General features: G+C 40.3%; 1 protein-coding gene, 1 long non-coding RNA gene and 1 pseudogene across 2 annotated transcripts; 2 read left to right on the forward strand and 1 right to left on the reverse strand.

The window, feature by feature from the left end:
- The first annotated feature begins 601 nt into the window (after positions 1 to 601).
- On the forward strand, positions 602 to 18,234 carry LOC101781325 (calcium-transporting ATPase 3, endoplasmic reticulum-type). The gene is made up of 34 exons (XM_004981830.3): positions 602 to 798; positions 900 to 950; positions 1,058 to 1,091; positions 2,015 to 2,032; positions 2,557 to 2,693; positions 2,770 to 2,844; positions 3,342 to 3,387; positions 3,626 to 3,685; positions 3,788 to 3,868; positions 4,292 to 4,377; positions 5,099 to 5,200; positions 5,397 to 5,450; positions 5,817 to 5,918; positions 6,423 to 6,481; positions 6,602 to 6,746; positions 6,926 to 7,033; positions 7,559 to 7,711; positions 7,807 to 7,911; positions 8,904 to 9,100; positions 9,398 to 9,509; positions 9,678 to 9,776; positions 9,848 to 9,993; positions 10,952 to 11,009; positions 13,382 to 13,474; positions 13,848 to 13,898; positions 13,993 to 14,124; positions 14,377 to 14,478; positions 14,987 to 15,041; positions 15,141 to 15,226; positions 16,000 to 16,148; positions 17,286 to 17,391; positions 17,476 to 17,529; positions 17,680 to 17,728; positions 17,832 to 18,234. The coding sequence occupies exons 1-34, from the start codon at positions 766 to 768 to the stop codon at positions 17,894 to 17,896; spliced, it is 3,003 nt and encodes a 1,000-aa protein (XP_004981887.1). The 5' UTR covers positions 602 to 765; the 3' UTR covers positions 17,897 to 18,234.
- A 197-nt stretch (positions 18,235 to 18,431) lies between these two features.
- Positions 18,432 to 25,886, reverse strand: LOC101761234 (annotated as a pseudogene).
- LOC105913611 lies at positions 20,879 to 24,264 on the forward strand. Its single transcript, XR_001163022.2, has 3 exons — positions 20,879 to 21,386; positions 22,338 to 22,719; positions 22,803 to 24,264. It is a non-coding gene; the product is annotated as an uncharacterized LOC105913611 (long non-coding RNA).
- Positions 25,887 to 26,301: the final 415 nt, after the last annotated feature.

Consider the following 26,301-nt stretch of genomic DNA (forward strand, 5'->3'; position numbering starts at 1 on the left):
ATGAACCAAAGGACTTTGACTTCTAATAAAGTTAAACAATCAAGTAACCTAACTCTACACACTTTTTCAACGAAAATTCTTTTTTTCAGAAAAATAAAGCAGGGATGCATTTAAGAAGAAGATATCAGTACAGGGTTTACATTCAGGGTGCATAGTATTTAGCAGAAATTCTACACACCTGGTCGTGCAGTTGTACAAATTAATTACTCCCTCCGTTCCAAATTGTAGGTCGTTTTAGCTTTTCTAGGTGCATAGATGTTTGTATGCATATAAATATAATGTATGCCTAGATATATATAAACATTTACGAACCTATAAAAAGCTAAAACGACCTACAATTTGGAACGAGAGAGTATTAGATGAAGAATTTGCATATGTACTGTTGTCCTTTTCCAACTGGAAGCAAGGCCAGCCCATGGGGCATAGATCGCTTGCATCTCACTCCACGTCCTCACGAGTCACGTGCCATACGCTCCTCCCGCGATCGCGCCGCACCAGCTGCAAGGTCAGCGAAACAGCGAGCGCAAACGCCACCGCGACGGACGCCACGTACATCCGATCAGCAAAACCCCAGCCGTCTCACGTCTCCGGGCTCCGGTACGGCGCGACCGTTGCCAAACACCGCGGACCCGCACCCAGACGGCGCAGGCTCGCTCGATCGCTTCTAGCCGCACCATCCCTCTCCGGTTCGCCCCTTCCATCTCTCTGTAGCAGAGCTCTCACTCCGCGGCGCGTCCACGGAGGCCGCGGCGGCGCCGGGCGCCCATGGAGGACGCCTACGCCAAGTCCGTCGCCGAGGTAATGGGCGCCTCCCGACTCTTAACACCCTCCCGTGCTCGCCGAATCCCTTCGCCCCGCCGCCGCCTCTCACGGATCTGGCCGCCTTCACCTTCTCGCAGGTGCTGGAGGCGTTCGGCGTGGATCGGACCAAGGGCCTCTCCGACTCGCAGGTGCTGATCGCCTGATCCCAAGCATCTCGCTGTGTGAATTTCAGTGTGGGCACGGGTAATGCGCTGGGGGTGGGTTGGGCTGATTTGGTTTCGGTTTCTGTGCGCAGGTGGAGCAGCATACGAGGCTCTACGGCAAAAACGGTGAGTTTTTTTTTTTGCTTTTTTATGCGTGTAGATTACTCCTCTTTCTTCTGGTAGGGATTGACTGGTTACAGCATCGCACACAAAAAACTTAAGATTATCTGTGTGGCAGTAGTTGTACAGTCTGCGTGTCGTTATGCTATCCTTTTACATTTTGCTGAAGTCTCGTTCAAATAGTGAAATGTTACACATTGGGATTTTAGAACTGAACTGGAACAGTGGTTTTAGGTTACACTGCTTGAGAGTGTTTTTCAGGCAAAAGAATGTTTGCTCTAAATTGCGTTTCATGAACCAATGGACCAATTGAATGCATACTTCCCATGTTCATCCACATTAGAGTTTGGTCATCCGTGCAAAGCTACCAGTTATAAACTCCGTTGATTTTTGTAGAATCTGTGACTCATCACTAGTTAGCACTGTAGTGACTAGTGGTGAGCATAATCTAATCTATAGATTTTGAGGATCTTGCTCATTGAAGGCTCTTTGTGAGAAAATCACTCTACAGTTTCTCACCTTACCAAACATTTGAATAAGTTTGACATGAAAAATTTGCAAGTAATGTCACATCTCACAGGCACTAGCAGTTCTGATATCTGAATTAAATAATGATGTCACTGTTAAAGGACATTATGACAACACCATGTAATGAGCCAGAGGACATTAACACCATGTAATGAGCCAGAATTGCATGCCATGGACCATGTTCTTATGATGATCTAACTGAACTATAACTCTGACGCTTTTAATCTAGTTAGAGTCCCTGCTATCTATTAGTTTGAAGTTTCAGTTGGAGTGTATTTTGGAAGTTGGCATGTGTATGGATAATTTACTTTTGCGTTGCATTACACATTGTTTTGATTCTTATGGTCTTTCTGATGACTATCTGATTTTTCTTCATTATTTTCATGGATGGACTACTCCAGTGCTTCCCCAAGAAGAAAGTAAGTCATCACTTGAAGTTCCTAGTTTTGTTTTGTATATCTTGCATCACAATACCTTTTACCTGTATGTTTCATTCTCAAGAGTGTTAACCATAAGATCAAGTTGGCTTTCCGTATTCCCATATGTTGTTTTTTATAGGGTCAACTGTGGCCTGTGGGTTTTGAACCCACTTGACAGTTTTATCATTACCATAGGAATATAGACTTTAGTGAGCTTCTGTAACAGTAATCCAGACACATACCGTTTTCTATCATCTGTGGAAGCATGCCATTAGCTCTAATTTATTGCTCGGTACTTCTGTAGTTGTGTGTTCCACGTAGGCACATACATCATAACTCTGCAGAATTACTTCATGAATCAGGACTTGATTTTAATTAAGGCAGATTTTTTTTTGGACTTCCGAGGCCACCTTGTACACCTTACATCTCTGGTTCTTTTCCTTTTCCTGATTGCTCCTTGAACTAGCAATTTCCAATTTCGTACTCTTGAGCATTCATCTTTTGATATGGAAATTCTTACCCAGGTACTCCCTTTTGGAAGTTAGTTTTGAAGCAATTTGATGATTTACTCGTCAAAATATTGATAGCAGCTGCTGCGATATCCTTCCTTTTGGCTCAAATGAATGGTGAAACTGGATTATCTGCATTTTTGGAACCATCTGTAAGTTGGATACATCCCACTGGTTTAAAATGACCTGCAGGCTAAAACTGACTTGGTTCTTTTATTCTCACTATAGGTCATCTTTATGATACTGGCAGCAAATGCAGCTGTGGGTGTGATTACTGAAACAAATGCTGAAAAAGCTCTCGAGGTTCTTACTTCTAAATAAGGCACTAATGTTGTGTTTAACTCTGAGGGTGCTGTTCCTGCTGTATGATTGTTTCTTTTTTGGCGTATGCTACGAGATAGTTTGGTGAATGAGATTGATCTGTGGCTTAATCTTTGCCCTCCCATGTATCTTTATACCATCAGAAACAGAGCTATATTAAATATAGGTGGAACTAGGAGGTGATTTAGACCCTACTGCTTTTATCTGGCCACATGGGGTGTGTTTTCTCTATTGTACTGTCTTTCAAATCCTATCACGTTCTCAGTTTTTTTGGCACTGGGAGCACCGAATTCTTGGTCCTAATTATTAATTCTCTATGCTCATTGTTTGCATAACTGATTACTTTATGCATGGTGTATCACAACGCGGCATGCTACAATTTGTTATTTGCCTTTCCTAACATTCTTGGACTACATTTATATTGCAATGGCCAACTTTTTTTCACCATCCGTGATGACTTATCTATAACAAATCTGTAGGAGCTCCGTGCTTATCAAGCTGATATTGCAACGGTTTTGCGCAATGGTAACAAGCTTTTGCAATTGATTCTTGCATTTCATTGTATTTTGTTTGCTCTTTTGTCCAGAAATCATAATCTGATTGTCATGAGTCCAGGGGCCAATTACCATAGTTGCTCAATGTCCATAAAATGTCACAAAACATTGATGCCCAGAAGCCGAATTAAATTATAAATCATGTATGTTCTGTCACATACTCATATGTTAAGCTGATTAGTACATTTGTCAATGTTTGAATCCTGTAGGTTGCTTTTCTATACTCCCAGCAACAGAACTCGTCCCTGGAGATATAGTTGAAGTAGGAGGTACCGTCGATTACCCATCTGAAGATTTCCTTTTAGTACCATGTTTAGCATTTTCCTTATGCGACTTGGCTGACGCTTGCTTTTCCCCCTTTTGTGGATAAGTTGGTTGCAAAGTTCCGGCTGACATGAGAATGGTTGAAATGTTAAGCCACCAGTTGCGTGTTGACCAAGCAATTCTTACAGGTACTTTTTTTTTTGTTTTCTTGTGCCATCTACTTATTCATCCTAAAGTTATGTACGTAGCATCCCTATTCTTACGTCACCATTTGGTTTCCAAAATCAGCTGGCATCAACCATTTGTTCTGATGATATATATTTTTTTCAAGAGTTAGGTAAAAGAAATAACTTTATTGACTCTATTTCTCATCACTTTTTGAATGAGTTGTCGTCAACATTTCCAATTTAGCAATCACTTCGTCATAAAATTGATAGATATTTTTCTTGCATTTTCTAGAGCTCCTGGTTAGATGGGTGTAGCTGTCCCTTATCCTTGATGAGCTAAATGCATCTTGTCATAGAGTGATTTGTACGAAGTATAAATTGCTTAAGCATCAGTTAACTAAAATATAGTTTCTTGCTAATGTTGTGGATTTGTGGTTTGACTAGGAGAAAGCTGTTCAGTCGCTAAAGAGCTTGAATCAACTTCAGCAATGAATGCTGTCTACCAGGACAAAACAAACATTCTTTTTTCGGTAAGGATACCGTGCTGGCAGTGGCATTTAAGTCAGTATTCTATTTGTTGTACAGCTGAAAACAGAAAGTAAATCATATGCATCTCTTAACGCAGTGATGTTTCCATGTACAATCCAATTTTATTTTTGCATTTTTGAATATAAAACTTTTCACTAAAGATACCAGTTACGCACTCTAGCAAGAAAGTTTCTAGTTAGCAAAAGGAAGACTGATTCAATGGGACTAGGACTCCATTATGCATTTAGTATGATTACGCTACATTGAAGTTTCCAATTCTGTAGCATTTATTTTATCTGGTTAAGTGAAAATATGCCTTATATCTGGATGTCTTGCTCCTCTCTTCAGAATCTTTGAATGTTCTGTTGCATTTTTTCTTATGAGCATCTCCATTGGGATCCATATATATTATGAATAAAAGCGAGCAAGTTAGATTTTTTTGGGGTCTTTGCATGATTCATGTTTGATTTCTGAAACTATAGTGAAGCAGCATCATTTCAGAGACCTATATACTCAACAGTGGATTTTTTGATTTCCTGATAGTTCTTACATCTGAAATGATCTTTGAATACTCAACAGTATATTTTTTGAGTTCCTTGTAGTTTTTACGTGTGAAATGATTTTTGAATGAGCACTTTATAAAACATTCATATTCATTGCACTCCTCCATAATTTATTGCCTCCTCTGAGACTAGTGTGTTTTCTGCTGTTGTTGTTTCACAGGGCACTGTTGTTGTAGCTGGCAGAGCAAGAGCAGTTGTCATTGGGGTTGGTTCTAATACTGCAATGGGAAGTATACGTGATGCTATGCTGAGAACAGAAGATGTAAGTAATGAAACATATATTTCTTCTCATTTATGCCTTCAGGAGAATTGAGCTATGTGATGTTGCTTCACTCTAAATATATTTTCCTTTCTATGTTGCAACTAGTATGCCTATTTGCACTTTGGTTAATGACAGCCTCACCCCCATGCTTTATGTTATTAGTCTGCTTACAGCTAAAATTCTTACTAAATTACAGGAAGCAACACCGTTGAAGAAAAAGCTTGATGAGTTTGGTACTTTTTTGGCAAAGGTAGCTGATCATGGTTCTTTCAACAAGTTGTGAGTAGTTTTTTTGCCTTCCAAAACTAAGGATTACTATAGTGTGTAAAATTTGTCACTGAAGTAAATCATGGAAATATCTAATGTATTATAGGCTGATGACATCTTAACTAAAGCAGCATTAATTTAATGTTCTCTCCTGGAACTTAACATTTAACTTACTTATCGATAGAAGCTGCATCCTTGTTACTCAATTTCAATCGTATTGTAGGTAAATATTATAGTGACACAAAGTGAAGTGAGATATTTACTCTGTTAACTAGAGCTGCCTAGAATGACAAATTGAATAGTTCAAATTCTCTTTTAAAGCTTCTTCATACTACATTATTCTTTTCAGGTGATAGCAGGGATATGTATACTTGTTTGGGTTGTAAATATTGGACATTTCCGAGATCCTTCTCATGGTGGCTTTGTTAGGGGTGCCATCCACTATTTTAAGGTATATTGTTGCTCCAATGTTTCAACTTACATTTTTGTAACATTCAATCAGTGTAGGTCAACCTCCAGTCTGGCACATACTGCCTGGAGTATTAGTTTGAACACCTGGAAATTATTCTGTTGAAGTGTGGTTAGAATGCAGAATTTGGCCAAGTTGATCATTTTTTTGGGGGACCACATTTGCAAAGTCTAGTAGTTTGTTGCATTGTCTAACTGCTTCACTTTCATGAAAGCCAAGTTTAGAGCCTGTGACTTATCGCAAATATTATGGGTGTTTCGGTCTTATTATGTTCTATGGTAGCATGTATAGTGACTTTTTGCCTTTTAAAAAGAGAACTCGTTCTGACAAGCCTTACTTCTTGATATTTAGTTGACAAGCCTTAATACATGTTAGTGATTGCAACATGTATACAGCAAGGCTTGTATAGGATAACTACATTGATGAGAACAGAGCGATAATACTGTTTCTCAAAGGATGTCCTTTCTGTTGCTTTTCTTTTGATAGGTAGCCGTCGCTCTTGCTGTTGCAGCCATTCCAGAAGGTCTTCCAGCTGTGGTAACAACGTGAGTTTCCTGTCAAACAATTTCTTGGTTGTCACTGGATCATGTTTGTTGAGGTGTAGTGCTATGCTCTATTCCTCATTGAAGTAAACCTCATAAGGTGTTTGCTTGTTTTTCTTTTAGGTGCTTAGCTCTTGGCACCAAAAGAATGGCTCGCTTGAACGCTATTGTTAGGTCTCTTCCCTCTGTAGAGACATTAGGATGCACAACAGTTATTTGCAGTGACAAAACTGGTACTCTCACGACAAACATGATGTCTGTGTCAAAGGTGATGTGTTTCTCTTTTCTGTGGCCTTTTTCATTATATTATCCTTGTTGCATATACAGGTGCTCAGTATGATGTGGTGCTGAAATATGATATGCTCTTTCAATTAAAAGTAATTTGTCATCGTAGGTTGATATATTTGAATTCATTGCATGACTTAAAAAGTGTGTTTAACATTCCAGGTGTGTGTTGTGCGGTCTGTACACCAGAGACCGATGACTGATGAGTACTCCATTAGCGGAACAACATTTGCTCCTGAAGGTTTTATTTATGATGCTGATGGATTGCAGGTAAAATAGTGTATTCTCTAGGTTCAATTAATTTCTGGGATTCGTATAGTGCAAAAATCTGAAAAACCTGCATTATCCAATGGAAGTTATGCTTTCTTCAATCCAGGGAAAGAAAATTGCCTGCATTTGTAGAATATAACGACTGGCACCTGAAATTGCTCATCACACCCCCTTTTGAATATTTTTTGTAGTATGTTCAGAGAATTCCAGCTTCTCGAGGAATGCTTTGCAATTGCATTAGAGTTACTAAACAAAATATGAATGATGGGTAGTGTATTTCATGCTGACAACTGACAAAGCCTTCTACCCAACTTCTAGCTAGCTTGAAAGTAGTATTAACCCATAGCAAATTGACTGATTCCGCTGCTGAGCCTTTTGGATGTGTACCACTGGATACTTTTAGACAGCCTGTGAAACATTCAAGCCTGCTATTTAGGCACCTGTGACACCAGTTATGTTATTACAGTCTCATTTTGGAATTTAGGGCTTTAGTAGCGCTAATTAAAGGACTTTCATCTGTTGCAGCTGGAGTTTCCCCCTCAATCACCATGTCTCCTTCATCTTGCTATGTGTTCAGCTCTTTGCAACGAGTCCACTCTACAATACAACCCTGATAAAAAATGTTATGAAAAAATTGGAGAGTCCACTGAAGTTGCTCTGCGTGTGCTTGTGGAGAAGGTCAGTTACTGCAAATAGACAAACATATCTATGCACTTTTGCTTTCATGGGAAATATTAACTTCGATTGACATTCAATGTATTAAACCCTGTTAGGTTGGTCTTCCTGGTTTTGATTCAATGCCTTCAGCTCTTAACATGCTAACTAAGCATGAGCGCGCATCATACTGCAACCGTTATTGGGAAAATCAGTTCAGAAAGGTTATTTTCTTCATCTTCTTTGAATTGCTATATTTCTTCTGTACTACAACCTTGCTGTATTTGTGACTCCCTTAAAGGTCCTCATGTGCATTTTCTTTAGGAAATGGTCTTTGATCATTAACTAATTCTGTCTAGCACATTTAAAAAGTCAGAATGTGACTCTTCTTGTAAATAGACAAGTAAATAACTTGTTACTGCAAAGTTTTCAAATGTTGCCTGGAAACTTCAGGTTTGGTGAATAGATTAAGCACTTAATTTCTCTAATCACTCTGCACCTTGCTCACTAGTCCCTACCAAACAGGCACACTTCCTAGAGTAGTCAAAACATATGTGCTTCTGATGGAACTAGTGGATCACTGGATTATGGTCTATTGAAACTGCTCTCATCATTCAGTATCGTCAAACTACTTTACCCTTTTCCACATTATGTCTAATCGATCAGTGTCAGCAACCTTACTATTTAGTTGCTCAAGAATTTGACTGATCCCTAAGCAAATATCCTAACCAAATCAATCTGTTTCCTAACAAACCAAGTAATATAATATAATCTGCGGCACTGGCAATGCACTACAATAACCGCGTGAACAGCACATGCCTCTTATTATCATCTTTCTGTGCTGGTGGGTCCAGACCTAGGGCTTGTCCACTACTACCAATATGCAAGGCTTTATAAAGTTCTAGCAGTGCTGTCAGTTGTTCTTCCCATATTCTGGAAGGTTTCAACTGTCAACGTATCTATCTGCATAAAAGTATCTATCTGGAAATTCTATGGCTTATAAAGCACTTGGTTAACTCATTTTAGTCATCTTTTAGGTAAACTAGTGCTGACATGTGGCTGAAATATTCCGTTACCTGTTATTTTCTTTGTTCCTTGAATCAGTTGAATGGGGCTAATCTTCTTTTTATAACTAGCTGCTTTTCTGTATATTCTATTTCTTTGGATTAATAGTTTCAAATTCATTGTTTCTCTACTTTCTGATTTGTTTCTTTAGATATCCGTTCTAGAGTTCTCCCGAGATCGCAAAATGATGAGCGTCCTTTGTAGTAGAAAACAACAGGAGATTATGTTTTCAAAAGGTGCCCCTGAAAGTATAATGGCAAGATGCACACATATATTGTGCAATGATGATGGTTCTTCAGTACCATTAACTATGGACATTCGTAATGAGTTGGAAGCTAGATTTCAAAGGTTAGCCTTTTTCATGTGCAATCTGTCTTCAGGCACTGCACCTTCCACGCTTTTAATGATAATATTGAAATATTCAGCTCATATCAGTGTAGTCAATAATACTTCTGACACTTTCTGTTGCCGAGGGACCTTGGTAATTTTGCCCTGGCTACACCCTTGAGTTGAAGTTACTATTAAGTGATTATGTTGATCGATTGTTCTTGTTTTCTGCACTAGTAACTTTTGTTTACAACGGTACTTCAGTGATGTATCTTATAATTTTCTGCTGTACTATGCTAAATATTCTTAAAACTTCAGTTTTGCAGGGAAAGATACACTGAGGTGCTTAGCATTAGCATTAAAACGGATGCCAGCTGGTCAACAAAGCATCTGTTATGATGATGAGGCCAACCTCACATTTATAGGATTGGTATGGTTTGTCAGTCTCCTGCTACTTCCTCTCTCCCATCTTTACACTCTTCTACATTATTTTGCATGTTCAAATTTGTTTTTCCTTTTGTAACGAGATTATGTTTCTGTTGTTTATAACATAATAGTGTAGTTATTGATGAAACCATTTCTTTTGCTACTCGTTTAGGTTGGGATGCTTGATCCACCAAGAGAAGAAGTTCGGGATGCTATCCACTCTTGTATGTCCGCGGGGATCCGTGTTATAGTTGTTACTGGGGACAACAAGGTTGGTGAAGCCTTGACCTATTTTTTGAGTAATTTTGCTACTGGTGAGAAAATTAATGCGCACTATTTTAGTCTACAGCAGAATCTCTGTGTCGGCAAATTGGTGCTTTTGAGCACTTGGATGACTTTGCGGGGTATTCCTATACAGCATCAGAATTTGAAGGATTGCCTCCTCTGGAAAGGACAAATGCATTGCAAAGGATGGTTCTGTTTTCAAGGTGATTTAATATCATTGCCTTGCAGAAACAAGCCAAGACTTGACATACTTTTGAATGGTTAATGACACCATTCTCACTTTTCTCTTTAACCGTGAACTCAAAAAGCACAATGCAGGTCGGATGAATATTTTGCTCGATGAAAATTGCTTTTGTCCAGGCTGCCCCAGCTCCTTGCTTGAGCTTTTATCTGAGTTTATATCTTAGAACTCATAAAACTTGAATGCATAAATTATAGGGATCTTGCCATTTTACGAAAAACAGAGCAGTCATGATGGTTTAGTTTCACGAGAAGGGGGAAAAAGAAACCTAATGTGATGTTCACAATACTTTTGCAATCTGGCACTTGCCCATTACACAAAGAGAGTGTACTACAGAAAGGGATGTGTGGATGGTAAAAGATTAGCTATGAACATACAAGAGAATAATCTAAAATAAATGAGTAGATGCCTATGGGTATCAAGTAGATGGAGTTTCTCTGGTTGCTTATTAATGGTGATCATATGTAAACTACCTCTGTTTCAAGGAGTGGAACTTAGGGTAACTGGAAAACTTCTGGCCCAAATGGGAATAAAAGGCCTATTCTTGTCTGTGCATCATAGTTTGCTTACCATTGCACAGGCAGTAAGAAAAATATTTTTCTTTCAATTCAAAATTTCAACATGTCTGCAGTTGATTTTTATTTCTCAATTTTCACTAAGGAATGATTTTTAGCTCTTACTTTGTCGGCCATAACATGTCAGAACCACCTATGAATATGAAGCCTAGCAACAGATGAAACGTTAGTGGCATTATACAGTTACTCACAACTGATGTTGAGCTTTGTGAGAGATCAGAGATAAGACAGTTAAACTGATGAAATCATATCGAAATATGAAGTCACATAGTGAAGTTCTCAATTCTACACTTTCAAGTTTCAACAACCCTATCATGACCTGATAGTTCATACTAAATGGTGCAGAGTGGAACCTTCTCACAAGAAGATGCTGGTTGAAGCCTTGCAAACACACAATGAAGTGGTAAGCTAACATTTATGTATGATTCCTACCTGTCATCAAAGTGCTCCATTGTGCTTCTTTTAGTTGTCAGTGACAGCCCAGTGCATTGTACCTATGGGAAGTTACACATTAACAAAAATTCGTGGCATCTATTTCTTTTCCCCCTCAAACCCATGGCATCTATTTCTATAAAGACACTTCTGCTATAAATGTTTCTCTTAATTATTGCATAGGTCTTTTTAGTGTAGCTCAGACACTGTTTCTTAGGGTCTGTTTGGTGGAAGAGCAGCTTCTAGGCTGAATCCACAAGGAGCTCTGCCAAACAGTTTTTTCAGAGAGATGTGATTCACTCCTGATTCTGTGAACTGATTCTCTGAAATGAACTAAGGGGCTGGGAGCTGGAAAAAAGTAGCTTCTCCTGATTCACTTCTCGCACAGAAAACCTTTCTCCATAAAATTAATCACAAGGAATCACTTTCAGTCACGGAATCACTTCTTTCCAAGAATCAGCTCCCACTGAGAATCAGGAGCAGGTGGAGCTCTACCAAACAGGCCCTTAGTCATCATTATAATCTACTAGCACACATACCCGTGCGTTGCAACGGCCACGAAACTGCAGCAGATTCGATTGTGTTTTCAGGCTACGGTTGTGCTTCTTGGTTGTTTCACCATCTACATTTATGAATGAGTACGACCTAAAGATTTTGCTTGATAAAAATGAAGAAATCTCTTCTCATCATAGCTCTTAGAAGTGACATTGGGACCATCAGATATCTTTCCATCATAAAATGTAACACCTGGAATTTTAATTTGCTTATTTTTGGATGTATTCTGTTTTGCATATGGAGAAGGTGCTTATCGTAGCGAAGCATACCTAATTAACCTCTCAAAAAAGCACTTCACCCCAAGTTAGCATTGTCAGATACCTACAGAATCCATTACATGTCAATACATCGCTTCCAAAAGGAAAATTTCTTAAAATAAAAGGATAGTCAACCGTATGTAGCTTACTTTGCTTTTCATCAGAGCAGGTAATAAAAAAAGCCTACCTAATGCCAGGCAGCTGCAAGGGAGTACAGTCTCACACTCGTTGAGCTGTGCAATTCCATCGATAACCAGCAACTCCAGAAGATTTGACTTTTTGGACTTCTTGAGCAATTGGCCAATACCAAAAGCAAATATGTCCGTCAGCACACCATACAACCTGAAAGAGCTGGAAACTGTGCAGAGAATGCATTTCGTTCTCTACAGAAAATACAATTGATTTTGCCTCGTGCTGCAATAATTTGGAAGCTCAAAGTTTTTGTGAAGATACGTCAACTCTCGCTCGTATAGGATCTGGCCAGCTTGGACTTGGATTTATTGCATGCATTACCACGTGACACCCGGGGCTCGTTCGAGGTCTTCAACCCTTCCTCCTCCGCCATCGACCCACCCTCCACGTTCCGCCTAGTCACCGCCGCCAAGTCCACCTGCTCGCTCATCTAGGAAGTAGTTGGCGGCATCGAGTATGTCGGCAAGCCGACTCAACAGGCGGATGAGTGGGAACTCGTGCAGATCAACCAGCAGATTGGCTGGCCGCACGGTGTGTCCGCCCGCTCCTCCGGCGGTGGGCAACAGACGCCCTGCGCGCCTGAATAGGCAAGGCCCTCGGGCTGCAAGCGTAAAAAATTCAAGACACGAAGCAAATTGTGAGAGATTGGAGTCGATCATGGGATTTTGTGACGAATTCCTTGGCAGAAGTTGCAGCGAGAGGGGCCTCAACATATCCTTGAAGGACGCCGGTCGCGCCTGGGCGTGACGGCGTGTTAATCTCGGAGACGACAGTGGCGTAGCCGACCTTGAGGCGCATCGCGGCGTCGACCCACACGTCGTTGGCGAACCGCACTTTGGGGCCCTCCATCGTCGCCAGAGCTATCGGAGAGGACGCCTCGCACATATCCAATTCCAAACCGATCTCTCTGATGGCTCCTTGCCGCCTGGGCCTCATGTCACCTACGAGCTCACGTATTTGACTGCAGTGCAAACGTGTAGGATCGAGTCGGTCGAGTTCCTTCTCCTGCCCGGACGAAAGCCCACTCCAGGCCGGTACGGACCAAAATTTTACCAGGATGACAACGGACAAAGAACGGACGCGTTGCGACTTGCGTGCGAGAGGGACGAACTGCGGGTTGATTACTGAAAACTTGAGGGGGGGTTTTGCAAAATTACCACGACGGTTGAAGGATTGAAAGAAACATCCTCTCTTTAATATTAGGTATAGATATGCCCAAGTTGTTTAAATAGCCAAATAATTGACACCCGTAAATAACGTGCCACCCCCCTTCATGCAGTAACTCAATCCAAGCTATCCATTTCCATGCTCTGACTCTAGGTTTGTTTTTGTGTGCAAGGTTGCTATGACCGGAGATGGTGTCAATGATGCACCTGCGCTGAAGAAAGCGGATATAGGAATAGCGATGGGATCAGGAACTGCAGTTGCAAAGGTACTAATAAGTATAACAAGCCCTTTCTTTTTATTTTTTGGTTGTAAGATTGGCTCCTGGGTGCTGCCTTGATTGGTATTTTGCTGAGACACGAAAAAATATTGGGGTCATTTTCTCTAGCCAACTAAAGTAATCTTTCCTTGATGTGCACCAGCCAATGAGCACATCATTGTTTTTTATTTGCGCAAGTGATGAAAATTGACCCAGAAATTCGTGATTTGCTGAGTCTATCTAAAGTACCTTTTTGTTGTGTGTCTCAGCAAATGCCAACCGAGTGAAGCTCCTTATAACCAATTTTGCCCTTTCTTAAATCTCCAGTCATTCGTAAGGGTTGTTTCTTGGATTTAATCATTATACACTTGTAATATCTCAGAGTGCATCAGACATGGTTTTGGCGGATGACAACTTTGCCACAATTGTTGCTGTAAGATTATTTCTCATTGCATGACATACAAATAATGGCCATTATTTTCAGATGACGATATTTATCCAAACCCTGTTCTACCATTTGTTCATAGGCTGTTGCGGAGGGAAGGGCCATATATAATAACACGAAGCAGTTTATTCGGTACATGATCTCGTCAAATATTGGAGAGGTGGTTTGTATTTTTGTGGCGGCAGTGCTTGGGATGCCTGACACACTTGTACCTGTGAGTGGAAGCTCTCTTATTATTTGTTTACAAACTATTGTGATAATGATCTTCACAAATGCTGTCTGTCACATTTTTATCATGTGATGAATTTTTTTTCCTTGTTTACGTTGACACGCCTCCCTCATGAGAACAATCACCTGTCTACTTGCAAACCCATTTTAAACATTAGGTTCCTTTTTATTCTGCGGATCTTTCTAATTTTTGTATGGATGTGAATTGTGCTTATGTCTCTGTGTCGTTGCTTTGCAGGTCCAGCTACTCTGGGTGAACCTTGTTACTGATGGATTGCCTGCAACTGCAATTGGTTTCAATAAGCCTGATAGCAACATCATGACAGTCAAGCCTCGCAAGGTAATATAAAACTAAAAAATTGGTTAAGCACCTGAGTATCAATAGCTATTCATGATTTCATGCTGGTAACTGTTGTTTAAACTTCCATGAAACTATGTCTTGATGCATGTTTTATTGGTATTCAATTAGGAAAATGATGTTTACTGAAGAAATACTTATTGATCAGTATGCTAGCTTTAGCACAGCCAAGTCAAAGATTATAGTATAACAGACTTGCTAAGCCACATTATTTGTACTTGAACTTTTTATGCACAAGAATATTGCTAATTACTTAATTAACATCTAAAGATGTTGCATTGAGCAAAATCCTTGTATCCAGGAAACCTTTGATTTGCTAATACTTGCTTCGATGACTACATAAAAATTAGATAATTGCCAGACATGATTTTATAATTATATTGATGACTAGGAATTGCTAGGCACGTCATTTCAAGTAAAAGCTATGGTTTTTATTTTCTAAACTGATATCTCAGATGTTAAACAATGCTCCTTTTTAATTGCACTACAGGTTAATGAAGCTGTGGTTAGCGGATGGCTCTTTTTCCGTTATTTGGTCATTGGAGGTTCATTTCTTCCATCTACTCAATATTTGATATTCCTATTGATAGCTGCAGCAGCTTTTTTATTCATGTTTGCTTGTCCTTTTGTTTTTGTTAATGCAGCTTATGTTGGCCTTGCTACTATAGCGGGTTTTGTTTGGTGGTTTGTTTATTCTGAAAATGGTCCTGGATTACCATACTCAGAACTGGTAAGTCGGCAATTTGGAAGTATTTTCCCTTTTCTGTGTTGGTACCTTTCTGTATTTACTGAAACTGTGGTGCCATGACCTGCTGTTAGTGTTATCCTCAACAATACAACAACAAAAGGTTATACTTCAACATGTTATTCATGTAAAGTACTAGTTTTGCATGGCAACTGTTGTCTGCTGTTTGCTCTCCTGCTTGGCACATTGAGTTGCATCTTATTGACAGGAGATTGTTGGTCAACCATGTCTGAGTGAGTTGAATGTATTTGTTTGTTTATCTAGAGGACATCAATAGGGGCAAGCTCTGCTGTAAAATCTGTATATGAAATAACTATACGGAGGACATATTAAAAATTTCTTGTTAGAAAATGAAAGCCATTTATTGTGCCTTGCGCTTTGTATAGGTAATGAGATCTCAGTTGATGGTTGTTTGGCAAATTGGCTCTATCCAGGGGCCTTTTATTAAGAAAGAAATTACTTACATGGAAAATCCCAACTACTAAACTGGAACGGGCTTTCACATTGCTATGGATGGTAATGGTATTGCAAGGATCTGTACCCTTGCAGTACAGCTGAACTGCAGTTACTTTGCTTGGTTTTGTAGGTCAATTATGTTTCAGTCTAGACTGGCACTTGGCACCTTTTGACCTGCATGGTTGCTGAATGAGTTTAGAGTCTAATTTACCTCTTTTATATTCCTTCTGAAGTTTCTTCCAGGTCCCTAATATGCCTTACTGATTCCATATATTCTAAACTGCTTCCTTTAACCAATGCAGGTCAATTTTGATTCATGTTCTGCCAGGCAAACTTCTTATCCTTGCAGCATCTTTGAGGATCGTCATCCATCCACTGTTTCAATGACTGTGCTTGTTGTTGTGGAGATGTTTAATGCCTTGAATAACCTGAGTGAAAACCAATCTCTGCTGTAAGCGCTCTTGTCCTCCATTATTGCCACTGTTCTATTCTAAGGTTTTCGATATAGTGTACATGTACGGCCTCCAATAACAAATAACTGATGCTTTGGGCACCGGTAGAGCATTCAAAATGCCACTATGAACACTAATTTCTGTTGCAGTATATTTTAAAGCTAGTAAGATTATAATTTTAGAAAAGTACCTTTTGAGACAAATTTGTATATTCAGAATGAATATTAAAGATATTAACATCTAAAATTTGAAAAGTTTGAACATCCTGAAATTTCACCTGGTTTTGGCTGGAGGGTTTACTTGCTATAATTTAAGAGCTTGCCTGCTTGCATCCATGTTTTGTGTTTATGCGCTGTTCTTTTGCTCGACTTGCAAAGGAACATCAACGTGTATATTTTAAACCTAGTAAGATTATAATTTTAGAAAAGTACCTTTTGAGACAAATTTGTATATTTAGAATGAATATTAAAGATATTAACATCTAAAATTTGAAAAGTTTGAACATCCTGAAATTTCACCTGGTTTTGGCTGGAGGGTTTACTTGCTATAATTTAAGAGCTTGCCTGCTTGCATCCATGTTTTGTGTTTATGCGCTGTTCTTTTGCTCGACTTGCAAAGGAACATCAACGTGTAGTCTTTTCATTTGTGAAAGGTGATTCTGATGCCTATCCATAGAACTGTCAATTAAATCTAAGGTATTTGCACAACCATCGTCCTCAAATACAATGTTTTCTACATGACCCATGAATAGTGCACATTGTGAAATTTGGGACATGACCTTTTTATTTTTTACACAGAATCTAGAGTTTTTTGCCTGTATTAAAAAGTGTGGAAAAGTCACGTGAACCACACCTGAAATCTGTAGCTATTATCTTTTTTTGTCCTGGAACCTAAGAGTAATATTTACAAGCAAAAGAAAGAATGTATCTGACCTTTTGATATCTATATTATGACAGTACAAGTAGTCATTATTAAAAAATTCTAATTTTTTATGTATATAGCACAAGGCCAACTGCTTGTTTGGTTGGGGCCCTTCCATTTCTGTAACTTGAGAATAACAGGTGTCGTTGAAAAGGTTGTGGCATTTGCCAAAAACTTCTGTACTAACGCAGCTTCACTCAATCACTGTCATCCAGTGTCATTCATCCATGGAGTAACCTATGGCTTGTTGGGTCGATTATTCTGACAATGCTTCTTCACGTAGCAGTCCTGTACATTGAACCACTAGCAGCTCTTTTCTCGGTAAGTGCCTTTCTTTATTCTTGTGTGGTCCCCTGTTCTTTATGTTAAAAAGTACTTAGGATAAATTGTGGTATACTTGTGCAGGTGTCTCCATTATCGTGGGCTGAGTGGAAAGTTGTTCTTTATCTATCCTTCCCAGTTAGTACTTATTCTACCTTGACTTGTTATGCCATTCAATTGATGTGATCTGTATTTTCCTTATAACATTGTTTTAGCAATGGCTATTTTTTTTGTTGATAAATCTTTTCCTCTATGCTATTTGGCAGACTAATTTCGTCTAATTGTCAGGTTATTCTTATTGATGAGGTATTGAAATTGTTCTCGAGAAGCCCACGAGGTAAGTTCCTGATTGCAGCACAATCTCATGAATTTATAGGTCTACACAAATGCTACAGCAGCAGCTATTTTAGCTGGCTGAATCTGAGTTTGCTTGTTTGCAGGACGAAGGTTCCCTTTAAGGTTGTGGAGACGTGAGATACTTCCAAAAGAGTCGAGAGATAATTAGTTTTAGTCCTCAGCATATGGAGATGCTTACAATACAGAGCGGGAATCTTGGCTTCTGCTGGTAGCAAGATTGATTTCGGCTAATGTTTGTAGACTAACAAGCACTGCAAATCCTGTTGTGGGCAATCTGATTCATACAATGACTGACGCTGGAATTCTTTCAGGTCTCAGAATGCCAGTTTTGGGCAGAAAACATAGAACAGCTTTGAGAATGTGCTCTAGGATCTGTAGTTGTTTATAGACTCTGCTCATACCTGTAACTGATGCTTACAGAAAATAATGAGTTCACGATTGCCCCCTGTTCTGATGGGGATTTATTCTACCGGTGAGGTACCCTTATGCATCATGTACTCTGTACAGATTATCTGGGTGACAGTCAGTGACACCCCTTTGGTTTTTCATGCCTTCCACCCCACAAAAGTTCCAATTCCCGTATTTAGAAGGTGAATCACTGAATTGCTACCACAAAGGTATTTAGGAGGTGAACAAAGTGGTACTACAAACCGGGAAAAAGATGAGAACAAGCTTCATCAGCATGATCGTATGGATAAAAATACAGCCCTATCGTCCAGACAAATGGATACATGATACATCCTTATTAATAGATAAGCATACAGATAAAAAGATGTACGTATTAATGATTTGGCTAGCAGACAAAATGATGCTGCCCATCGTTTGAGAGCAGCTGTTTCTATCAGTTTGATTGAAAAAAAGAAATAGCTCAGCTCTCAGTGGTGATCACGAAATAAAATGGGCTATTTCAAAAGTTCAAATACCATGAGTATGTTCCAATACTTATGCACTTCATCATATTCACTTGCTTCATGGGATAAACACCTCATTTCTATGTTTTAGATCCACATTCCAGATGCCGCTATAGGCTATAGCTCTGAGCATAGTTTCATGAGGCTCATTGTCCAGCCACCTTTTTGCCATTGCAAAGCATTCTTTAGGACGGTTTTCTGAAGCAACATGGCGGCCACCATACACTCATAACCAAAGAAATACCATGTGCATCTATTAATCCATTCAATGAAATAATGAGACCATATATACCTTTGTTGCGGTGCGGGGGTGGGTGGGGGATGGACGGCACAAACCTTTATCGTTGCAAAGGTAAGGTTGCTGGCATATGTTATTGTGAATCTAGCAAAAAAGGATGACATGCATTTTCAGTTAGGTCAAACAGAAGTTGGATAAAACTACAGGTTGCAAGAATCTAGTAGGCATTTCATTCTTCTTTCTTTAAATCTTTTTTCTTGCATAATTTCTTTCCATGTCCTATCTAATATAAAAAAAGTGATACATGATGTGCCTGATTTTGCACATACAAAAAGAGAATAGATGTCGATGCAATAGGTTGAAAAGGGGAGAGAAAAATGCTAGAATGCTATAGTATATCATAAGAAGACTTACCCTGCAGCCTGGCCATCAAGGTGCCATGCCCGTCAATCATCAACTATGAAGAAGTTGAAGGATCTTATCCATGAGTGTGTACCCGAAAATGGTACAATAAGATCATGGTCTCCACTACGTTCAAAATTGATGTAACAAACACATTCAGGAAGGAAGATTTAGACAACAAATAATAGATAAGAGATATTATACTTCTACCAAATTGGAAGAAATGCTTTCACCTGTACACAAGGGCGCGGTATCCCTTAGTGGTCAGGTTGAAATGATACTTTATGCTGCTTGGAAGATCATACGTGTAAGGAAGATATCCGGAAGCTTTGCACCTTATCCAGTCCATTACTGTTCCCTATTAGAGGTATCCTTTGGTCATTTGGACTTCAGTCTAAAGCAATATAAGCTAAGCCAATAACAGAAAGAAAGGATGCTAGATGCCTTTAGTAGTCATCGTTCAAGTTTCCAGCATTTTTAGTTTGAAGATGAATATAAGGTCAAATTCAAAGTGTAATTGAAAGTACATGTTACCTTCTTGATCCCAAGTGAAGCTCTAGTGGCAATGTCGTTAGCCCAAAAGTAAGAAAGGTAGTAGCGATATGACTGTTAAATTAAAGAGCAATTATTTTAGGCAATCGTTTGTGATGGACAAGAGACTGTATCGAGTACTTAATTCACATTCAGTTACATTTACATGGTATTAACAATCCGCAAGATAAATGTGACCTACCACACAACCAAAACCAAAAGGAGGTTCAACAGGTGGGCTACTCAGTCGATAGTGTTTGGGTGAAGCATCTCTCCTTGGTTTGGGTGAAGCAGGGAGACATATTGGTCCAATATGCCTTCCTTGTTAACTTGTGATATGAGCTATATGAAAGTCTTAGTCAGAGGATATATATACTAGTAATAAGCGTTTAGATGAAGGAGCTTACATCATTAATAGTTTTCACCACGTCAGTGCAGGGTTTGTTTGTCGGGTTTATGTAATCTCCATTACAGTTTGCCATGGCAGCCTGCTTTGACAAATTGAAGGGAAGAAAAAAAAATAGCATGCTTTGGTGTTATTACACTTTTTTAGATAACTATTAATTGGTGTTATTACATTAACAGCTGCAAGTGCATGCTAATCTTATCCAAAGCCTATGACAAAAGGAATGGGAAAGCACCTTGTACAGTTGGTCAGATATTATTCCAAAAGAATGAGACTGGAATTCTAGAGTTGCCAATCTTGTCTCCAGTGAGACTATATAACCCTGCGTCCAGTCTCAATGCTAATTTCATCAGCAATTAATTAGGTACTCCCTCCATCCTAAATTATAGGTCATTCCAAGAATCTTGGAGAGTCAAAGTATCTCAAGTTTGACCAAATTTATATAATAATATAATAACATTTATGATGTCAACTAAGTATCATTGGATTCTTCATCAATTATTTTTTCATAGTATACCTATTTGATGTCATAAATCTTTATAATTTTCTCTATAATTTTAGTCAAACTTGAGATGCTTTGACTCTCCAAAATTTTTAGAATAACTTATGATTTGAAAACGGAGGGAGTAGCGCATAAGCAAATATGCTGACATGGCACGGGGAAGAGAGAGAAAAGTACCGTGTCGTGGTGACGAAACGGCCCCAGCTCCGGTTACCCAGACGGACGACACTGCGTTGAGCGGGGCTTCGTTTCGTCCGGGTCCGCGGCGGAGATCCCGTGCGCCGCCCTCCCTCCCGCCAATCTTCCCGCCCTCCCTCCCGCCATTCTCCCTTCCAAGGCTGACCAATATATGGAGTTTCCAATCTGCTTCCTCTCCCTTCCAGTCTCACCTCCCTCCCCCTTCCAATCTTGACGCCCGACGTCTGGTTCCTCGCCGCCACCAATGGCTAGCTGAGAGAGGAAGGGCGGCTCCAAGAAGCGGACGGCACCGCCACCACCAGCTGCTGCGCCATCACCACCGCCACCAGGATCTGCTGCGCCACCACCACCAGCTGCTGCGCCATCCCCACGGCCAACGCCATAAGCAGCATGGTGGCCGGATTCCGGTTCTGGAATTCCAGGAGGTCAATCCAGTTCTGCGAATCCATGGTAATTTCACTCGCGTTTTCACAATTTGTGCATCGATTAGAAGAGGACACTTGATTGGGATGCTAGATTGGTAACTGTAGTGCAAATTTCCCCAATCGATTAGTGAATTTATTTTTCTGAACTGAGGGGGGCATTTCTTGCGCTCTATGATTCGTACTTTGATTCTTTGGTAGCATTGAGATAGCTTTCATTATTGAGAAGCTATCTATCTGCTCTCTATCAAATTAATCTGGATAATATTTCCCCAGTTTAATTACCTGCTGTCCTGTAAGTTCAAACTGGATGCAGGGGAAAGGACGAACACTGGTCTTAAGCTTTTTCTAGTACCAACGGCCCTTCAGAAACTTAATCACTTTACCATTCCTGGCCTAACAATCCACTTAGATTTCTGAGCAAGATTATTGTGCGAGTCTGTACGGTTGATAGATGATTGCTGGTTCTTTGAAGTTTAGCCAGATACTCTGATTGTGATACCCTTAGACTTGCTAATGAATACAGTTGAGCATTGTTTGCATTTCAGTACTATTTTCAGGAAATAGTTTCAGGTTGGGTAAACAGCAAATGGGTTAGTTTGCATTTCAGTACTATTTCAGGAAATAGTTTCAGGTTGGGTACTATTTTCATGGTTGACTGCATGGTAAATTATGGATCATAGTTGTCGGATTGTATCATTGTAGAGCTGATGGATATGCAGTTTTGTTGAAATTCAGTCAGATGCTATGGTTTATACACTAGACCTGTTTGAACTCATAATAGCTGAAGCATTATTTGCATTTCAATACTTGTTTGTGGAATATTTTAGGTAGGATAAACATTCAGTTAGCTGAACAACCTATAAGAAATCATACTCTGTTTGTACATATTGTAGGGGTAGTTCTTTTATCATGTAGTTGCCTATTTTATCATATACTTAAGTCAGAAGAACTCATACTCTGTTTGTACATATTGTAGGGGTAGTTATTTTAATTATTTACAGCAACCACATTTTCCACCAATGCAACTGTTTGGAGAAATATAGCAAGGACTCCCAACCAGATTGTATTAGGGATACTAACCAATTGAAGGTGGTCACGGCTGAGCACAACGATCAATGAATTCAATGGCTATTGGAGTTCAGTCTGTAAAATGAATAAGAGTGGATACTCAGACGACAACTGATGGATGAAGCACAAAAGATGTTTACCAAGAAGCATAGCAAGCCTTTCGCACATGTCCACTGGTGGAGGATTCTAAAGAATGAACCAAAATGGTGTACTTCTGTTGCTCAGTCAGAGAAGGATAAAAGCAAGTCCATAGAAATTGATGACAGATGTGAACAACGTATGACCTGAAGGTAAACCTCTGTTCTTTCTGTACTGTGCATTTCTGTTTTTGTCATGGTCCTTTTTGCCTTATGAAATATCGTCATTTTACCAGAGACTATGTCTGGAGAACAAGACAACGACGATGATATTAACTTGGCTGACCCCAGAGATCTATACCCACTGGATGAGGTCATCGCCGCCGCCGACATCCTAGATGACTTAATCAGTGAAGCTGAGGTGTTCTTGAAGGGTAGCGTCAAAGCTCTAGCAGAAGAAGCCTCTGATCATCGATTGCGTCTGAGGAACTATATCAAAAGGCCACGTGAGGAGTATCATCGGCGTCTAGTGGATGATTATTTTTCGGAGAATCCTCTCTATCCGTCTAATATTTTCCGTCAAAGGTTTCGGATGTCTAGGCCACTATTCTTATGCATCGTCGATGAATTAGGCAAGTGGTCTGATTATTTCACTACAAGGGTGGATGCAGTCAGTCGACAAGGGCTCACCCCACTACAGAAGTGTACGGCGGCTATTCGGCAGTTGGCTAATGGCAGTGCGGCTGATCATCTAGATGATGCACTGAAGATTGGTGAAACAACATCAATGGAGGCAATGAAGTATTTTGTCGAGGGTGTTACATCTGTATTTGGTGGACGATATCTGAGACACCCCACTATGGAAGATGCAGAGCGTCTGCTAAAAATTGGTGAGCGCCAAGGTTTTCCTGGTATGTTTGGCAGTATTGACTGCATGCATTGGCAGTGAGAAAGATGTCCAAATGCATGGAAGGGCCAATTCACTCGAGGTGATCAGAAAGTCCCAACGATAATTCTTGAGGCCGTGGCATCACATGATCTTTGGATATGGCATGCATTCTTTGGAGTTGCAGGTTCTAATAATGATATTAATGTCCTTAGCCAGTCTACTCTATTTATCGAAGAATTAAAGGGTCAAGCTCCTAGAGTCCAATACATGGTCAATGGGAAGCAATACAACAAGGGTTACTATCTTGCAGATGGGATATACCCGGAATAGGTTGTATTTGTTAAGTCAATATCCATGCCCATCACTGACAAGGACAAGTTATATGCACAGGAACAAGAAGGGAAGAGAAAGGATATTGAACGTGCATTTGGAGTATTGCGTCGTCGATGGAGCGTTCTAAAACGACCAGCTCATCTATATGATCGTGGTCAACTTGAAATGGTGGTGCTAGCTTGCATTGGACTTCATAATATGATAGTTGAAGATGAAAAAGACATTGAAGAGAATCTTGATCTAAATGAGGCTCTTGGTACCGTGATCGTCGAAGAACCAGAATTCTTACCTGAAGACTATGTTCCATTTGAAAGGGTGCTAGATAAAAATGAAGACCTTCGAGATCGTTCGACTCATATACAACTTAAGGACTTGGTGGAGCACATTTGGAACAAGAACGGGCGACGTCGGAATATATCTACGGATTGAGATATACTATATGTAATCATTTACTTATATGAGACTATTTAATATCATATATATATTTATTTACCTATATGAACTTTTAACATGAGTTATAACCACATGTTTTACTATGCAAAAGGCTACATAGTTCCAATAGCACAATTGATCCCAACACAATGCAAAACTTAAATGCTGCACCATGTCTATGAAACTGTGCACTGAGAGTGATAGTTTCATAGCAATGAAAAGCTGACGTGGCAGTCTTGGTAACTGTGCTCGTGAAACTGCCACTGAGACTGGCCTAATGAACAAATTGTGCGTCGCCATGCCCTTTAATTTGTCAGCTGGTAATTAATTGCACGCTTTGTCAGCTGGTAATTATTTGCACGCTAGAAATGAACACTCTTTGTAGAACAAAATCTGAATATTTATTTTGGGACGGAGGGAGTACGTGCCTTGAGATTAATAAGTGGATGATGCATTTCTTCAATTCCTGAAGCATGGTACAATCAGCATTAGGGAACCATTCCCTTCAAGGAAATGAACACCGCAATAGAAATGACAAGGTACAAGCAAGGCCTCTTGGGTCCATCCAGCCTTAAAAATTTACCTTCTGAAACATATAGTGCGCTATAACAGGAGTCATCTTCCCGGCATGTGAATCTCCACCAATGTAGAAAGGATTTGAACGATACTGTGGGTGATCACCAAACCACTGTACGTATAAACCGAAACAGAAGGATGTCAATAACCAACATTCTGATCAAGAGCCTTTTCCTTCAACCAAAGTGCACACACTACACACACCGAGATTGTTGTGCCTCAACCTTTCTGAGAAATGTCAGGATTTGCAAGGAAGATGAGATGTCTCCAACATCTCGTAGCCTCTAGGATCCCGCGCATATGAAAATCCAGAACCGACAGGGGAGTCGACGAAGATGATGCTTGCCATCTTGTGACGATTAATCAAAAGATTCAAATGATTCACCGATATCGAGTATCATCATCTAGAAATGTTAAACAAAGTTTCTCCCATCCTCACCTGTGTCCAGGAATAGGGATTATAGACCAGCTGCGGCAATGTGCCGTTGTATCGTTTCTCGACAAACTTCACAGGACCTTTCATCATGCAAGAACACCACCAATGGATTAACGAATACCATCTCCAAATTACTCGAAAGCCTGCGTGGCATTGGCCATTGGCTACGAACCTATCTCATACGCGAGGCCGCTGAGGGCCGAGCACCGGGGCCCGCCCGTCAGCCACAGGAGCACGTACGAGGTCCGTGCGCCGGCTCCGCTCCGACTCCACGAAGTAGTAGAAGAGCTCCGTCCCGGTCGCCTCCTCCACGCCCACGTACCCGGTCTCCAGGTAGAAGGGTAGAGCGCCGTCGAACCACGGCAGGTGCGTGACCGCCGTCGCCGCCGCGCCGGAGAGCGGCGGCAGCAGCAGCAGCAGGGCGATGCAGGAGATGACAAGGCGCAACGGCAGAGAGGCATGGCAGTTCCGGGCATCCATCGAGGAGAGAGGCCTCATGGCCATCCTTTGATTGCGCATTGGGGTGTGGATGGTGAAGAACTGGAGCACCAGGCCACCAACCACCAGCCGAGGCGTTGAACTAAGACCTGCGCTGTTCGTTGTTTATGTTTAATTTCGTCTTTCGACGCTGTGGCTTATTGTTAAACGTGACTTCTCCAAACTCAAATGATTTGCCTCACCGGCTTATGCTAGACGGTGTGCCAAAGTCATCTAATCCTGTCGACATCATCATTTCATTTTGACCAAACTTAATATGTACTTGGTTTGCAGATGTATCCATATCTACGCACGCTAGCTAGCTCCTCATGTTCGTATTTCTGTAGCTGCTTGGTGTGACTGTAAGTGTAACACGTCAATGACCTTCTCTCCTTTGTTAATACACGTTAGGTAGATCTTCTGACGGTGACGGCAGTTCCGGGAAGAAAAAACACTGTTGATGACCTTCACCAGACACCGTACTATATAAAAAACATTGGGTTTGTTTGTTTGAGCTTAATTCCTGGCAACTTCTCACCGTAGAAAGTAAGAAATTCAAACAAACAGCAAACTTGTCATGCTAAAAGCCTAAACAAGTTGAATTTATATGAAAAGCTGGAATTTGCGAGTTTTTCATAATCTTTTGAGCTCA

This window comes from Setaria italica, chromosome IX, assembly GCF_000263155.2.
Source record: "Setaria italica strain Yugu1 chromosome IX, Setaria_italica_v2.0, whole genome shotgun sequence".
In the NCBI taxonomy this organism is placed as follows: domain Eukaryota; kingdom Viridiplantae; phylum Streptophyta; class Magnoliopsida; order Poales; family Poaceae; genus Setaria; species Setaria italica.